The 19,399-nt window shown below is 35.9% G+C and overlaps 1 protein-coding gene across 1 annotated transcript; it reads left to right on the top strand.

The window, feature by feature from the left end:
- The first annotated feature begins 977 nt into the window (after positions 1–977).
- On the top strand, positions 978–19,083 carry LOC110371490 (uncharacterized). The gene is made up of 9 exons (XM_064042267.1): positions 978–1,065; positions 6,025–6,145; positions 11,783–12,086; positions 13,106–13,204; positions 13,620–13,802; positions 14,084–14,908; positions 16,180–16,266; positions 16,594–16,662; positions 17,912–19,083. The coding sequence occupies exons 2-9, from the start codon at positions 6,039–6,041 to the stop codon at positions 19,028–19,030; spliced, it is 2,793 nt and encodes a 930-aa protein (XP_063898337.1). The 5' UTR covers positions 978–1,065; positions 6,025–6,038; the 3' UTR covers positions 19,031–19,083.
- Positions 19,084–19,399: the final 316 nt, after the last annotated feature.

Below are 19,399 nucleotides of genomic sequence, written 5' to 3'. Positions count from 1 at the left end.
AAATTATACAAATGCTCACAAACTCCATGTACTATTTTATTGTAGGTACATAAAATAAAACATTTATAGTTTATGGTAATAAATAACACGCTATCACTTATATAAGGCTAACACAGTTTTATTTTTAACATAGTTAAACGAAATTCAATTTAATTTGAAATAATGTATAAGAGGACTTTGTTTTTAACTTAACTTAATATTCATTACGTAATCAATGAAATGTGATATTACAAAAGCTTAGTTTTAATAAATATTTTTTACTATTTTTAGGTAAGTGTATTTCCTTTTTTAATATGTAAAAATTAAAATAAACAAACAATAACAATAATAACAAAACTTAATGTGAAGCAGAAATGATAAATGTGTCAAATCCTTAAGTTTTAGGCTGCATTGGCCCATAGATATATACCTTAAAGACTAACATATATATTATATTACAATTACTTATTTATTTTTTTATTTATTATTACATATTTATTATCAACATTGTTAGTATATAAAAAATTAAATCTATGTTAATTTGTATGTATGTAAATATGTCAAAGATACAATATGATCGAATCAGACTGGAGGATACATACATACAGATATCTATGCTGTCATATTTAGGTACCTAATGTTTAATAGTAACATGGAAAATACATGGAAATATGTACAAATAAAGACAACATAAAAATAGCTTATTGATAATGGCTGCAACTTTAAATTTTCAATACCCATTCATAGTTATTTAAAATAACAATTAACTTTATTATTAATCCTATTAAACAATAACTACTGAAAACTATGAAATAATAACTGAAAAGGTTAGTCTATGAATCTGCCTACCTCCTGGCCTACATTTGAACCACGGCTTAGTAATAAATAACCGTGAGTTCTACTCAACCGTCATTCTTCTACTAACAACCATAGTTAACACTTGTGTAACTATCAGTTAATAATTTAATTAAAAAATAATTATTGTATTTGTATTATTTTTTTGTATTGTGTGAGTGAAAGTGATTATGTGAAAAGAAAAAACAGTAATATTCAAGTGATTTTTATTGTTTGATTTTTGTTTTATTGGTAAGTTTTTTTAATTGAATAATATTTGTAATTTTTGAGATTAAGTTGTGAAGAAAAACTAACACAATGTATTCAAATCAAATCCAGCCCGAAGTTTTGAACTATACAAGTTTAAGATAGATTATATTATTATTATTTAGAAACTAACCACCTCTACGAAATATGAACATACCTAATATTTTTTATTCATAATAAGATGATCTGTATTCAATATTTTTTATAACTGCATCACAACTTGAATTGATTTCACTATCTATTCCATCTTCTACACCACCTCTGAGCTACATTCATAAATATCACCAGTAAAACGATAGCACCCCTGAGCCCTATATACAGCGTGTTTGTTTTACGATATACAGGGTGTTCACGCGGCTCGTAAATATTGTTGCCATGAATGCCCGTTTTATTACGAATTTTGGGACGTTACTTTTTTCAAAACATTTGGTTTGGTTTTGCACCTTTTTTTTAGTAATGTAATTTGTTATATCATTTACATCCAGGTTGTACTAATATACAATAAATGCAGTGTGTTTTTATGAAAATAAAATTAATATTTCCCAAACCAGGTTTCCTTAAAAGTTATGGTGAATGATTAGTTAACGTCTAAATAATCCAATAAATAATTATGCTGTTCCCCGCTAGATCTACTCACACCGACCCCCACCCCAAGGGAGCTAATAACGAAAAAAGTAACCTATGCAATTTCTTAGGTCTTATACATTCAATCGTTTTAGACGTAGTTACTTAAGCAAACGCATTCATGATATTACTCGTAGCTAGGATTGCACACCTATCTGATTATAATCTTCTGTCCACTTAAGACGATAACTTATGTAATTATTGTCTTTATCTTTATCTTTAAAAATCCATCTAATCACTAATTTACCTACAACTGACCCAAAAATAAACCCCGTCAATAATAACTTCGTCCCAATCAATCTAAAACAATGCATAGTTATCTTGATTCATGGCGCTTGCGAACTCGTGTCACACATATCCGCCATATTGGCGTTGTCATGGCAACCCGATTGTTTCCCGCGCTCCGTGCGAACGCCCGCCATTTGCATGCGTGGCTATTGTTGAGATTTTTGATGAATGAAAAGAAATATTTACGTGTTTTGTACTAGATAATAGCTCGAAGAGTGTTTTGAAATTGTTTTTACGTGGGATCAAGTCGGATTTTTTTTTTCAATATGGCGTTTTTGTATGGCATGGTTAAGTACCTACGTCAAACCCTCGAGATGAAGTTGATAGACTTTTTCTTGAAGATATTTAATAACACATGTGACGTAGCTTCATAATTTTAAAAACATTTCTTCCTTTTCATACTACTAGGTATAAATATCGCCGTATCACTTAGTAATTGTCATGAAAAAGTACGATCGATTTACATAATATTTTCATATTTCATTTCATGTAACTTATTGAGTTTTTTATGACGATTAATAAATTCCTACTAATATTATGACTGAGAAATTAATTCTGTTTGTCATGTCTCCCGACAAAATTGGGCACCGAAACAATTTAAATTAAAGGTACACAGATAGCCTCAAAAAGGAGTCAGTCAATTTATCCGGGTGCAGGAAGTAGTTCCCAGCTAGTTATGCCATAATTATTGAGAGACATCATCTCTAATCCCAAAGATGTAACATAAAAATCAACAGTAATTCAAACAGACACAAAAACAAGATAAAACAAACATTTCTTCGTAATCCCACAGCGATGAATCCATAGAGTTCTGAGAATGGAAGAAAACACGCCATAAGCGATGGTTATCAATAGTGTGGGAAATGGGTAACTGTTACATCTTGTGTTAACTAACTATCTACATATCTGTCTAATTAGTTTGTTACGTTCGTTCATGCAATCGGAGAATGCTAAGTATTTAGCACTTTGAATTCGGTTGCTTTTTGAAATATCAGTCTTAGGTAAATTACTTTTATGAAGTCATTTTGTAATCTGACCCGTCTCTGTTTGTGTTGTGTAACCTGTAGCCTGTAGGCTCTGAAACTACTGAACCGATATTAATAATTCTTTCACTATATGGATGCTACTCTGTCTCCGAGTGTCATAGGCTATATTTTATCCGGGTACAGCCAGTATTTGTTAAAGGCCAAATAAAAAACAACCAAACAAGCTAAGAACCGTTTCTAAAAATAGTTCCAACCCGAAACTACGCTACATATAGGTCTACCATTTGTTCAACCATCAGACCTCAACCCTTACAATTTAATTTGGGGTCATTTTATTCTGACCCTCATTAAGGTCCCCTGATTTATGAAAATAAATAGACCTACTAATACTGATCGAGACCCTGATCAGGTAATGTGGTTGCTAAATATCATGGTTGCTTGGATCTTTGGTTTAGGCTTGAGGGAAAATCACAATTTTCATATATCTGTTTGATGTAGGGGGAGTCCGGGATAGTTTAGCAGGTGGGAGACAATAGCCACTGGTCATAGAATCTCTGTTTACCTAGATATTGCGGCTTTGCCACACTTCTTACAACCCATAGGCGCCAGCCACCTTACTTACGCGGCGTTGTTGCGTTCAGCAGTTTCGTTTTAGAGTTACAAGTAAATACACGTTTTTGAGCCCCACAAGTACTTTTTTTCAATTTTCGATATTTGACTATTGTTGCTTACTGTTTATAGATTCCAGCTTGTGATGAATACATACCCTTAGTGTAATTATCCTTATAACCTTTACGACAGACAGATTTTACATGGATATTTTAGTTTCTTTTGTAAATTGAATAACAGATAGCTTGGCGTGGGGTGGGAGACTTTATCATGGCGACGGGAGGAGACTTTACCCAGGGTAATCTCCCTCTGTTTCTGTTCCAGTAATATTTTTAAATGAAAAATAAATGAAACTGCAGAGTCTAGAGCGAGTTCACCATCAATTTATAATATCAATAAAATAATTTTGCCACAAACGATTCATCCCTTTCCCAAAGCATCTCCCAGAAAGAAACTCCGTCGTAGTAGACAGCCCGGAAAAACTTAAATTTTAACAAAAACACCAGAAAAGGGACACCAAGATGTAATCGGGCCAAAAAAATAATTAAAATAACTAAACAGAAACAAAAAGGTAAACCAAGGACAAATACAGTGAAAAGACAAGTTTTACAGTCAAGTGACAGTGAGACAGACCCTGAAGACAAACCCAAGTATGATGATAGCTCTGAGTCCATAAGCTATCATCATACTTGGGTTTGTCTTCAGGGTCTGTGTATTAAGATATTGTTAAATGTACCAGATATTTTGCTGTAGACAGACTGAAACTATATAATTATTATATGCAATGTTTTTTTAATTGAATTCTTTATTTAATTATAATTTGTTATTTTTATTTTACCAAGGGTAAAGTCTCCCTTGTCGGGTGGTCAAGTCTCCCACCCAGACGGGAGATAATAGCCAAATCTCACTTCGGTAAAAATTGTTAATTACTCAAAAAGTATTAATGATTTACAAAACTTTCTTAAGAAAAAATAAACCTTAATAATGCAGCTTAGGGTAAAATTTTTAGAAAATAGTTTTTTATTAATATAAAGAGATTTATGAGCATTTTAGTCGAAGTCGGGTAAACTCTCCCGGACTCCCCCTAGATATAGTTCTGATCCAATTCAAATATTTTTTTGCAAAAAATAAATAGGACTCAATTTTTATCTATTTTAAAATGTAATCTGCCTAGCCATTGCCGATCCATGTTGGGGTCGACATCCAGTCTAACCGGATGCAGCTGAATACCAGTGTTTTACATGAAGCGACTGCCATCTGAGCTCCTCAAACCTTTTACCAAGCAACATAAGACTGGTTGATGTCCTCCTAGCCGATTATTATCGGCTACGGCGGCTGTTCTCATGTAAGAAGATTAGCCAACTGCGCAGGACATATTACAGTGCACAAGCATTTGCTTGGACACTGGTGTACTCACTATTCCTTCACTCTCATAGCCCGATGGGACGGCAATCCGACACGACCGGAGAGAGATCAGGCGCATTGATTATCACGACTACTAACTACCCATAACGACTGTCCAAAGTTATAATTATTTCCATCACTTAACCGTAACAGTTAAATTTGAACTACATTCACACGCCTCAACAAAGTTTATTGGTTTATCTCACTATAACGTAATCTATTCACTAACTCGGTTAAATATTAAGTAAAAACCTGCAAGCTTAACAATGATAGTTAACTATGTGAAAATTGGAGCTAACTGTTGTGTAACTGTGAATTTATTAACTATTGAAGCAAGAGTTGTTTACTGTGTTATTTGAACTATCTTTTTAACTGTATTTTTGATGCTATGAGAATCATATTTTAAACTGGATGGTATGATGAAACTTCGCCTAACGATATGAAATATTATTCATACAAGAAAAAGGGTTGTGGGATATCATCAAATAATGCCTACCGCTATAAGTGCAGCGTGAGGGAGTGCAGACTTTTACTGAATAAAACCCATCATGTTCCTTCTTATGCCATTTACGTACCAGGGCCGCGGTTACTCTTTCGAACAATCCTGCAGCCCCGGCAGCAGCTAGTTTTAGTAGAAAAGTAAAGATGGCAAATCTCCACAGCTTGGAGAAGTTGCAGCCCATCCGAGAGCGTCTTTCGGCTGCAACGATTAACGGACATTCCCAATATTCAATTTATCTATTGATTTGTTCTATGGGATATCGGGTTGCCCGGGTAACTGGGTTGAGGAGATCAGATAGGGCAGTCGCTCCTTGTAAAGCACTGGTATTCAGCTACATCCGGTTAGACTGGAAGCCGACCCCAACATAGTTAGAAAAAAGGCTCGAAGGACAAGGATGATTATGATGATGACGATGACAACAGCCCCATACAAGTAATGTCAAATTTCCATCTCTGTTTATCAAAACTACAGACAAATAGAGATAGAATATTAGGAACAGCCGTTAATCAGCCCAATTATCCCTTGTTACAGATACCTACAGCAGCATGATCCTCCTCCTACTTCTATTGCTGCCAGGAGTGAGGAGTCAGGAAGGCACCAGCCCCAGACCTCTCTTCAACGCTGTTCAGTTTGTGCCACATAAGAATGCCAAGTAAGTTTCAAAGAAAGAACGAAAAGAGAGAATAAAGAAAGAACATTCATTTGTTTCTATCGTTTAGCAGTTGTTAAGTACCTGCTACTAGTATTTTTGGGGGCTTATGATGAGTAGAAAAAAAATTGGTACGGTAGACCGCACATCAGTGGTAACTGTCATGCACCTTAACCTAATAGTAATAAGTACGATTTTCCTATAAAACTGTTAACACTGATCTGAAGTTGACTGTACTCAGCTACATCCAATTAGACTGGAAGCCCACCTCAATATAGTTTATTTATTTATTTAAATGCTTCTTGCACATACAGTGCAATGGCGGACTTAACGCCTAAGGCGTTCTCTACCAGTCTACCTTTGGGTAGCGGGGAGAAGGCATATAGTCTATACTAATATTATAAAGAGGAAAACTTTGTTTGTTTGGTTGTAATGGATAAACTGAAAAACTACTGGACCGATTTTAAATATTCTTTCACCATTAGAAAGCTTTATTATATGCGAGTAACATAGGGTATATTTTATCCCGGCGCGGGCAGTAGCTCCCACGGGACACGGGTGAAACCGCGGGAAAACGGCTATTTGGCTATATAGCTGGGAACAGGCAGATGTCTTAAAATACCTTTTACACAGACTCGTCCAAATAAAACAATGTTTTGCATCAGAAATTCCTAGATTCAACTTCCCAGCATGATATCTTCACTAGAGTCTCTGCTATTTATCAAACAAGAGCAAAATTTATTAAATTAATTATAAGTAATTACACAAAACCGAGAATTATTATGATGATAAAGTCATATTTTAATTAAACACTGTTATATAAGGTAGGTTAAATACCTCAGCACGTGTTTCTGAATAGAATAGAATTTAATAACAATGATTAGGTACCTATAGAAGTTCATGTCTTAAGCGATTATCACACGGTTCAGTGCACCTCCCTCCACGTGGCTTCTTTGAGAAAATTTGTTTCAAAACAACATCGCCATTTTTAGCTCGACCCAGGACTCAAACTCGAGATGACGACTTAAGACCACTAGGCTACGGGATAGTTACCAATTTGTAAACAAAAACAAGCAGATAGGTCGATTTACTATCGTTTTCGAGGATTAAGAATAACAATCATCAACGGCTTTTTAACTGTTCCAATACAGGGTTCAGGTCTCTTCTCATACAGAGAAGTAATGAGCCTTAATCACCACATTTGCAAAGCGGACTATCAATCTCAGACTTTAATGTCTAGGTTTCCTCAAGATGTTTTCCTTCAACTTTACTCAGTCATTACGTCCCAAGATATACTAACGCTAACCTGAAAGTGAATGCTGCCATTGAACTTGCTGACAGTCGTTACGGTTAGTCAGAAGCCAGTAAGTCTGACACCAGTCTAACCAAGGGGTATTGGGTTGCCCGGATAACTGAGCTGAGGAGGTCAGATAGGCAGTCGCTCCTTGTTGCACACTGGTACTCAGCTACATTCGGTTAGACTGGAAGCCGATCCCAACATAGTTGGGAAAAAGCGCTCGGAGGATAGACTAACGTACATTGATACTAACCTGACCTCGACCCCACACACTCAGGCTGATGCTTTAACTACTAGGCTACAAACACAAACCTATCCCTATTATTATATAGTAAAATGCTATTATATCCTTCAAGGTAAACCCTATGATTAGGAAGTATTTTCTCACAGCTAACATTATAAGAAGGTAGTACGTAGGCAGTCATTCTTAAGACAGCATTTTCCCAGCAATGCGTATAAAAAGTATCGCTGCTATTGTTTTCACACTTTAGCTAAGCGAAGGGCTGGCTGGATTGTTGTCTAGATAATTACACACTTTTGGCGTGAAAAACTATTATAAACACAGAAAAGTACGTAGGTACATCAATGTTTAGTGTATGTTTAGTGGTTACAACGTAGTGTCCTGAGTTTGATTTCTTAAACGAGTAGGGTTATTACTACTATACATGTTCTAGCTGGTCCGTGCAGTTCTAGCCACATCTGGGGGAACTTATTTCCATGCCTGGGTAAGAAGCATGTTATTCTGATGTAAAATGCTCCTGCCAAGTTTCATCTAAATCCTTTAACCTTTTGCGTGTTGAAGAAGTGACCAACTTACATCCTCGTATACACTCTCTCTAGAAAATATTTTATTAGTGTGATTACAACCAAAACTTACATATGCTAGCTAACAGCAAGAACCATTAAAATCATGGACTGGTAAGAAAGTTTAGCAATGACCAATCAAAATATGGTTTCGTAAAAAACGCATAAAAACACTGACCATATTTTATAACTAGTCAATTGCAAGCTACAAAAAAATCCTAATGATAGAGAGATTGCATTTCGATCTTACTAAGAGCTTTTTTGCACATTTGATGTGTCAAAACTCTTAAGGGGCGTTTTGAAAGCTAGTTTCCTACTGCGCTTGCATCAACTGCATGAAATCGAACTATAACTGAGGATGACTGCACGTGCTGCTGCCGCTTCGATCCAAAACGGTATCATGTAAATACATACAAATCAGTAGTGCAGGAGCGGCCGACTCCATGCAGTTGAGGCATGTGCAGTCGTCGCAGTTGACAGTTGGGTATTGAAAACGTAAGACGTCCAAGGCCGATTTCGGCCGCGGCGGCTGTTTTCATGAAAGGAGATCAGCCAGCTGCGCAGGACATATTATAGTGCACAAGGATTTGCTTGGACACAGGTGCACTCACTATTCCTTCACTCTCATAGTCCGATGGGACGGCAATCCGACACGACCGGAGAGAGATCAGTCGCAGGACCCACATTAACGTGCTCTCCGATGAAAATGACCTCTACCAATATTAAGTAACGAAACATGAACTTTTACAGCACAGCCTTACTTACTTATACTAACTAACAGCCTTACTTATAAACGTGAATTAAATATAAGTAATACTTAAGGGCTGTTTAAGAAAATTCTTACGTATAAGTGTTGCTTAAGCATGTCTTAACTATCATTTAATCACTACTTAAGACTTTAAGTAGTGATTAGTTAAAATGTTGCTTAGAAGGTGATTAGAGATTTTATAAGTAAGGGGGTTATTTTTTTAGGATACAAAGTGAAACCACGATCTTTCTAGGCATTAGGTACCTAAAATAGGGTATCTTCAAGAATCTTGTATCTTGTGTATAAGTGGCAAGAAAATAGGGTATCTTGTATTTACTCTACGACCTATTCTAATGGTTTGGGTGACCAATCTTAGAATCGATGTCCGAAAATAGACTTTTTCTCTCCTAATGTAGTTTTAAGTAATGGTTAGAATGTCCTTTACAAACAGTTCTTACTATTTTTGGAGATATAAAAGGTTTTCCTGTTTTGATTAAGTAATTTATAAGTGGCTTACTATACTTGTACCGTGGTACAATAGTGAAATATTATTTTATAAATATGGATTCAATGTTTAATTCTAGCCGTTTTCCCGTAGTTCCTTAAGATATATGTAGCCTATGTTACTAGGGAAGAATGTAGCTTAATTCCAACAGTGAAAGAATTTTTGAAATCGTTTCGGTTGGTTCGGAGACCTTAGGGTACACCAAAAGAGATAAACAAATAAAATTGTCTTTATTATATTAGTAGATAATTAATATTTCCAATCAGTGCAATTATATTTTAAGTAAGATAAACAATAAGAAGAAAACTCCACCTAAACCAAGACACCCCGAGTAACATCTTAGAGCGTTTTCACACCAGCGGCTTTTAAACTCGATATTTCTGAGCGGCAATGCTCGGTTCAGACAGGCGTTGATAGGTATATGAGTAACATGGAACAATTGAAAACGACCGGTTAATATAACGGTACGTTCTTAACAACTTACACATTTTCTATTTCTTTAAGAACAGTAGAAAATTAAAATTACATTTCTAAACCCGGCTGTGATTCGACTCAACCTCAAGATTTTTAATTAAACGTTTTTCACAAATGAACCTAGAAATATAACAGAAGCGGAACATAAGAAGTCGTTAGCTTTAACTCGCTAAGTTTAAATCGAACGGTTAAAGCCATCGGTTAAACTCTTAGAGCATATAGCCTACTGGATACGCCATCGCCTTACTTTCTGCCAAAGTTAAGAGAGTGTCACTCGTACTCGTACGTTATGTGCGTCCTATATGCGCGAATAAACGCGAATGCAAAGCGATCCGAAGTGAATTGATGGATGTATGCTGCACCGTACCGCTCTACTCCGAAATCGACTGTTTGTTGTTTTTGCTTCGCGCTGCGTCGCTTCGCGTTCGCATCCAGATCGCTCATATTGGACGCACGGTAAATGTTTGATTCATTATTATGATTGTGTTTGTCAATTTTGTAGTGTTCGTGCTTAACGATGTGATCGACAATATATAAGGGACCAATCACTACATATGTGTAACGGGGCTAAGGGATAATTCGTGCGAGTTACCGCGGCCCTGGTACACTATGGGCTCTAGAAGAAACATGGTGGGTTTTAGTCAGTAAGAGTCTGACACTCCCTCACGCTAAACCCACATCGGGAGGTGTCTTTTGATCATCATCCTCCGAGCCTTTTTCCCAAACTGTGTTGGGGTCGGCTTCCAGTCTAACCGGATTCAGCTGAGTACCAGTGCTTTACAAGAAGCGACTGCCTATCTGACCTCCTCAACCCAGTTACCCGGGCAACCCGATACCCCTTGGTTAGACTGGTGTCAGACTTACTGGCTTCTGACTACCCGTAACGACTGCCAAGGATGTTCAATGACAGCCGGGACCTACAGTTTAACGTGCCATCCGAAACACAGTCATTGGTGTCTAAGATATACTTAGAAAGTACATACAAACTTAGAAAAGTTGCATTGGTACTTGCCTGACCTGGAATCGAACCCGCGCCCTCATACTCGAGAGGTTGGTTCTTTGCCCACTAGGCCACCACGACTTTGATGGTGATGGTGGACTTAGGTGTCATTTGATGATTGTCCAAATAAAGATGTTTTTTACATAAAGATTTGTGCTCCTGGCGGTTCCAATTAGTTATATGATCTACGGTTAAAGCCATCGGTTAAACCAGATAGCTGCAGTATTGATTTCGCATTAGTCCGCAATTATTTCTTGTAGTATCGTCCACGGGAGAGGAAAAGTCGGAGCGATTAGTAGTATGCGTTTTATTTGTGTGACATGTAAATAAAAGTTGATTGGTTTGGATTTATTACCTACTGAGAACACCTTCAAATAACTACCTAGTCAATAGTTGGACCAACAGCTAGCTGGTTAGCTGACAGTTTATTTTGAAGATAGGTAATTGTGAACCTAATCAAGGGTTTTTTCGTTGCAATGTGCACCCTACCATTCATCTCCATAGTAATTTATGAGCCCGATCATAGGTACTATCGACCGAAAAAAAGTTTGCTGTACCTAAGCTTTTATTTACCTTCACCGATGTTTGTATCTGTAATGAAATCTTTAAACTCAAATTAGAAACACTTCTCGTAGCTAGAATAACTTGCTACTAAATATGTTACAAAGGTGACAACGCAATATTTTATAGAAATATCAATTTAATATAAAGATTATAAAATACATACTATTTACTTTGTCCTATTAGCGCACAACAAAGTAAATTCTACATATTATATCTATCTAACTATAAATAAACACTTTCAATTCCAGAAAAGGGCCAATACTATTCCCGAATGACGCGCCACCGCCTCCTCCGACCCCTCTCATCGTCACCTCACGACCCCTCAGCGAGTCCATCGCCAGGAGCGAGCTGAACCCCAACAACACCCTGACAGCTCAGTCCCAGTTCCACCAGGTCTCTTTCAAGCCTGAATTCCTAGCGAGGAACAAGAATTATAAGCCGTTTACGTACAATGTGGCGACGGCTACTCCTGTGTATGACTATGGGCTGTCCAAGTTGGGTTATGAGAATCCGGCTGGTGGACAGAGGGACAATTTTTATGATGATTATGAGGTAAGGGATGCACGTTTGTTTATTTTTTTACTTAAGTATTCCATGAATTTTCTCTGGGTTTTGGTAAGTATAGGAGAAATTTTGAAATTGAGACTGTATTTTGAAGTGTGGTTGAACCTGGGCAGGTAAGGTTTAGTTAAAGATGATCTAAAACAATAAATACTTTCAATATTGTTTTCCTAATTAAATTAGTTGTGTACATATTTCTATCTTTAGCTATATCTGTGTGTATAATAAAATCTACATAATATGAATCGAGTCGACACTTTTCCGCTAATATTGCCTGAAATATAATTTAACTTAACTCCTAAAATAGCATTTATAAATTTCGCAAAATATGTAGGTACCTGTCATACCTGTTCTCAAAGTTTTTTAATAATAAAACCACCTTCACCAACTTTATTTTCAGTAACCTAAAAACAGAGTTATCGAGTATTCAATACTGAAGCCGAATTAATATCAAAGTTAAACTTCTAAACAATACTTCTGTAGTCGATAGATATCAGATAACGAAAGATATTTTCCATTTAATAATGACAAGAATAGGCCAGTGGGCATTTAGGCCGACTCATATTTGTGCCTATTCTTTGCCCGCGGTGACTCGCCATCTTTTCTTAGTTCTAGCTCTAGTGTGGGGCTAGAGAACACGCGATTTACAAGACTATACTTTACCTTAATAATCTATCACAGTCTACAATTATTTCGTGTGTTTCTTAGGGCACGTTAAACTGTAGGTCCCGACTGTCATTTAACATCCTTGGCTGTCGTTACGGGTAGTCCGAAGCCAGTAATGGTAACTGGCCGGTAAGGTGCTCCTTATGGCACACTGGTACTCAGCTGCATCCATTTTTAGACTAGAAACCGACTCCAACATAGTTGGGAAAAGGCTCGGCAGATGATGACAGTCTATATTTTCTTAAAACTTAAGTAGTGTTAACATGGTTCTGTACTACAGTTTTTTGTATAACAAATTGAAATTAATTAATATTTTTCAAACAGTCTTGTGTTAATATTATCAGAAACATTGGATGGAACCGATTCATCCGAAAAGAGAAAGTCTTCACAGAAGAAAAACATATCCTTGGGAGCGTCCGCTACGACAGAGAAGATATGAACAGGTTCTTTCATTATCTCTGTTACTTTTACTAGGATGTAACCTTCCATTATTGTGGATCAACTCACTCTAGGAAACAGTAACACATTATGCGCAATCATTTCTAAATATCCGTGAAACTGCGAGCCTTTGTGCTCGAATAAATAAACGCTAGCAGTGGTCTCAACAAACTCAACTCACTCAAAATTTGGTGGAAACTCGTAATTAGCATAAATAATATATGGGTGAAGTGGCCACAATATTATGGTACAAAAAGGCCAATAATGTAACAGATGTTTTAGTTTGTCTCGAACTTTCGAGAAAGCATCAACTTTCTGAAGCAAGGTACTTCTTGACTAATAAACAATAACATATAGTTAGATTTGAAGTTTTAACTGTAGCATAAGGACCATCTATTAATAACACTTTCTTCAAAATAGGACTATGAACGAAACCCTAACGCAAGAAAAACAATTCACGATAATGAAGTGAAAAGCAGAGAAATACGATATTACCACAGCCCTTACAGTAGAGAATTTTATTATTACGAAGATGGCGACCATCGTATTCATCATGCCGCAGAACATAGTCTTGAAGCTCTTGAAAACGATATGGATTATATGGTAAAAAATCTTGTTGTAACTGTGACTAAAACCTCCCTTTTTCTGGTACAATTTGGATTACTAGCTCCCTAAATCTTTGACACCGTAAGTTTTATGTATTTCGATAAAAATGTTTGCAATAAACCATCACATAAAGAATGATGGTACTAAAAAAAGTCAAACTTTTTACTCAATGATAAGTGTCCAAAACGTTTACGTTTACTCATTGACAGCTTTTAAGACGTATCTATTCCAAATTACCTTTATAGAAACAATTTCAATAATATCGTTTCATTTACAAGGATACTCGAAGAAAATCTAATGTAGAAGATAGAAGAAGAATTCTCTATAGGAGGCCTCAATATCATCATCACTATCATTACAGAAGAAGAAATATGAACAGGAGAGAACACCCACACATTGCTGGCGACAGAGATGTTCTAGCGAGACCTATACGCGACCCTGATAAAATAAAAACATATGACGGACAAGAAAGAAATAAAAACAATAACACTATTGATACAACTAGAAAATTTATTGAATACAAAGATCGCATTTTAAGGAGAGGTCAAAGCTATGAGCAACTCAATCGAAACAATGACAAACTCGGCGGCAATAGCCTGGAATTTTCCAAAACAATCCCCGATAAATACGGTCGAAATTTTAGAAGAATGCCTTCTGACAATCCACAGCCTCTCAGAATAAGACCTGTGTTAAGCATAGAGAATAAGATAAGCCATTATGGAAAGCTACGTCCTCAGGACAGTATGTATAATTTGCGAGGATCTAGAGAATATAGGGGAAAAGTCCCAAATCGCAACGTTTGGCAAAGACTGGCAGATACAGATAATGAAGAAATATTTCTTAGAAGAAGGCCTTCACATAGTCCTGAACAGCAAAGTAGTGAGAAACTTAAAGATTTACCCAGAATTAAATCTATGGAAAGTATAGACTTTTTGGATAATATTCTGAGTGAGAAAAAACCTCAGATCCCTGAGAAGGTTGAAACGACTACTCCTCGTATTCTTGAAATGTTGAGGCAAACTGAAGCTCATACAGAAAGGATTCCAAAGAAACCATTTTACAATCCAGAAACTGGGGAAATGCTGCAGGTTTTTATAACTATTTGACATCGTTAATCTATCTGGGTGTCATATCTTTTTCTGGATTTTTTTGGATCTTTGATCATTCAGATCATTATCATCATCCAACTCAAGTCAGCATTCACTATATCGACGAATGGATAACCATCATTGGTGGCAATTATCTCCCTTTTGTCAGTTTTTTCTTTATCATTAACATGAGGAATTCTAGATTATTCTATTTTAGTTTATATATTTACTTCGTTATCAATAAATCAATCATCATCAGCATATTTACATAAATCATTCAAACCAGTTTCCTTGAATCTTTGTTTCTTATCAAAATTAGAGAATGATGTATATAAATATTTGCAAAGCTCTTTCAAATTATTTTGCACATATTCTTTTTTGTTTACTTAAGTACTTACATTTGTACATTTACATTATATATGTTGTATATTTACATATTACAATTTAGATAAAAACTGTCCTAGTAAAAACATGTATCCTCATCGCTGTCGACTGGGAGCGTGCCCAAGAGGCTGGCCGCATTACCTCGTTGGATCGCCATGCGAATCCCCTCTCCGATTTTTTACATTTTCTTTGCAAAATCGCCGTCCGCGAACTTCGCAGCCACCCAAGAAAATGAATCCGTGATATTATTTTTTCTGTATTCACTAGCACAAGGCTGGTGATTGATTATACCGTCTATTGTTAGCCGTGGACAGAAACAGGTGTGCCTGTTTATCCGGGATAACATGGGGATCATTGTAAACGGTTCGCAGCGGCTGGTTATCGGTGATTAATCTGCTAGTTGTGTTTATGTTTTTGGGGTATTCAATTGTTGGTTGTTTCGTTTTGTAACTAGAGATTGGGGTGTGTATGTCATTTGGAGCTATTCGTTATCTTTTTAAGCATATCATTGCACCTTCTTTTTTAGGTTTCCAAACTAGTTTTGGTGCATATAATATATGTTACCTGCAACACCCGATTTCAGGATCAGTTAGTTTAGTTAGATAGTTTGTCCTAGACTGAACTAGTTTATATTATCAAGCTTAGGATTTTTTTTTACTAGGCTATATTAGTTAATCCTATTTCCTATAGAAAGAACTAGTGTGGCCTAGCCGAAACTAGTTTGCACAGAAATCGGGTCTGGAAAAAAAAAATTATAAACATTTTCGGCAGCAAATTATAAACGTATTTCTTCCATGCCAATTCTTCTCCATGACATCTCATAGCATACTTTGTATCTTCTTGAAGGTTTGAATCACCAAATGCTTCTTTAAATTACTTTAAAATATAATTTTCTTTCACAGCAACGAAATGTGCAACCACTGTACGGGGCGACGGGTGAGGGACATCAGAATAGATACTCATCTCCGCAAACCGACAACAAATACAAGGTAGATACAGAATTAAATACTATATCTATAGGTACTACTTTAAAAACTACATATATTAAGTAAATAGCCTAACGGTTAAACAAGATAAGCCCTTTATAAGAATCAATTTCCAACCGTGAACGAAGATGTTTGACGATGATGATGAATGAATACAACAATATAAAGTGCGAAAAAATTAACGACCGGTTATAAATTAACAATTACTTTAAAATTAAAAACATATGTTCTTAAAGAGTTTGATAATTAGCCCTTTTAACATCGCCCTTATGTAGGTATATAGCTATATAAAAATATTTATTCTTCAGAATAATTGTGTTTTGTTTTCAGGAATCTCCACAGCACTATAACTACCCAACAAATGAGGGTGATCACGACCACAGTAAAGAATTTAATCATGTAAGTTTAAAATTCTAATAATACTAGCAATTTCTTGTGAGAATAAAGTCAATGTCAAATCATTTATTAATTTAGGCCTTTACGAGCACTTATGAATGTCAAAAATTATAAATAGGTTTGATTCTAGTTGCCCATTCCAAAAGTAGCTTCCTATGGAGAAGAACGAAAATTCCAATGCTATGTATGACTAGAAACTCTCGAACTCCCTACCATTGTCCTATCCTATCCAAAAAAAAATCTAGAAGGTACTCGGCTGCTGATAAAAGATACACCCTGGCATTCATATAAAATTACAATTATTTCACCAATTTAATAATAACTGCATCCACTGCATCGATGACAGAAATCTATGCCACAATAAAAGCTATATCACCTATATCAAATCGTCCGTGTACCCGTGTCCCATTGAAACGAATTCCCGTACCTGGATAGAATACAGTCTGTCACCCGTGATGTAGCTTCCTAACAGTGTTTTTTTTTCAAATTCGTTCAGAAGTTTCGGAACAATTTAGCTACAAAAAAATCTTTATATTATTTAGTAGCTAGGTATACATAGATTTAACGGCACCACGAAAGAAAATTAATATGCCTAAAACTAATCCGAGGCCAAGGCTTGCCGGGGCTGCGGGACTGTTCGAAAGTTACCACGGCCCTGGTACATAAAAGGCCTACGAAGGAAAACGATGGAATTTAAGTCGGTAAAAGTCTGACACTCTCTCACCACGGCTAACCCACAGCGGGAGGGGTCATTTGATGAGTTTTGCTATAGATAAAAAAAGTATCCTTTATTAAAGCGAAAGAAGACATTTTCACAAAAGCCCCAAGCCTAGCCATTATATTTGTATAAGAAAAGAATTCTATCGATATGGCTGTTCGTAAATCAATTGCTCTGATGCAGCAGGTGGGCAATACGCCAACTTCGTGTTTCAAATAAAAATCTAGGCATTGACGTGGCAATGTGCTGGGGCAAAAGGTTCATTATTGATGTGGTTTTCTTTGTAGAAGATCATTTTTGTTCTATAGGACTGCTTTAAATGACCTTTATTATGTTCAGCCGAATGAAAGTTAAACTGTCTAGACAAGAAGAGTGTTACTCGATAACTTGGAATAATTAGGAACCTTTACCACATAAGATACTATTTTTTATCCCCCAATTTGAACCTAACTACCCAAAGACCAAATTTTTATAAGTGACTGTTTCAAATAACACTATGTTTCAACAAAAATAACACATAACTTTTTCTTCCAGGGTGAAAACTACGCCTTCTCCTACACAGTGAAAGACCACAAAACTGGTGACGACTTCTCTCACTCTCAGCAGAGCACAGGATCAGCTACCAACGGAGAGTACAGAGTTCGACTACCAGACGGACGCATGCAAATAGTTTCATACACAGCTGACGAAAATGGTTATAAAGCTGATGTTAGATACGATGAACAACACAACCAAGATAATAGTATTGACATTGATGTAAGCAAAGAAAATCAATATAAAACCCATAATCTGCCAACCACATACAAACATACTAATCCTCCGTATAACGACCATGCAGTCGATACAGATTCTTTAGAAAACGAAGAATATATACGTCAACACTTACGGAATAATAAAGGCATTAATATACCAGAATTGCCCAAACCTACTGCGTACAGTAATCCTCTAAATGATATTTATGGTAATCATGACAAAAACTTTGAAACAATCAATGATTATGCAAACAAAAATGATTACCAACCATATATTAATAACTATCAAACTAAAAGTACTTACGTGGATGCAACTAAAGTGAGTGTCAATGACAATGGAAGTGGTGGTTTGACTGATAACAATAACGAATATTTAGAACATTATAATGAAAAATTCATTGAAAGAAACGACAAAGCGCCAAAAACAAAAGATGACGATTATTTCAAATTCTCTCAGGAATTACCGTCTAAAGAGCTTATGGATTATTCTTCGGAACTCAATGACCCATATCAGCCTCATAAAAGCAAATTCTCTGCGTTCGGTAATCAGGATGCAAAAACAAATGTTGTACCATCTTACGATGACTTAAAAGATCTTTTTGTTACAAATCCCAATGGTCGTAGAAATTCTCCTTCTATCGCTACTACTGCTAGACCTCTCTATGATGTAACACCAGTTGAAGTTGTTGAAATAACACCGAAAAAAACAAATTTGTATACTAACATTAAGAATATTGTTACTCCTTTACCTTATTCTTTTTCTACGGTATCTCCGACAACGCCTAAAAGTTATTTAGTCTCTACAATCGCGAATTTGAAACACCAAATAAACTTAGCTAGTAAGCCTGTTTTGTCAAATCAGTTTATCAATAAGATTAATAAGTATTTATCATATAAGTAAAATATAAAAAGTCGACTTTAGTTTTTAGGATGTATATAATTTATTTTTGTATATTAAATTTAGTTGAAGTTTATTGATTGTTTTTCTTTCATCATCGTCTACCTAGCCATCTTTTGAATCACGGGGTTATTTGAAAACGAACGGTAAGCATGAATCGACTCCCTAACTTACCCCAACAAGCCAGCTACAAAATATCACGATAGCTTTTATACACAACGATTACATTTACAGTTTATTGAACCCAACAAAACATACTATTTCACGCGACAAAAAAAGAACTTCTTACAACTCTAAACAATTTTTTTCAAGATCTGCCAAACCATTTCACCATAAACATCGCCTATCTATAAGCTTGCAATATGAATTTCA

Source organism: Helicoverpa armigera, chromosome 28 (genome assembly GCF_030705265.1).
Source record: "Helicoverpa armigera isolate CAAS_96S chromosome 28, ASM3070526v1, whole genome shotgun sequence".
Classification (NCBI taxonomy): domain Eukaryota; kingdom Metazoa; phylum Arthropoda; class Insecta; order Lepidoptera; family Noctuidae; genus Helicoverpa; species Helicoverpa armigera.
The sequence above is the reverse complement of the archived record's forward strand: the minus strand, read 5'-3'. Positions and strand labels throughout refer to the sequence as shown.

Excerpts from the sequence above, each read along its gene's own strand:
- LOC110371490 (XM_064042267.1), top strand. The coding sequence starts at position 6,039 with ATGATCCTCCTCCTACTTCTATTGCTGCCAGGAGTGAGGAGTCAGGAA. Across the intron at positions 12,087-13,105 it reads ATTTTTATGATGATTATGAG|AAACATTGGATGGAACCGAT; the intron begins GTAAGGGATGCA and ends TAATATTATCAG. Across the intron at positions 13,205-13,619 it reads GACAGAGAAGATATGAACAG|GACTATGAACGAAACCCTAA; the intron begins GTTCTTTCATTA and ends TCTTCAAAATAG.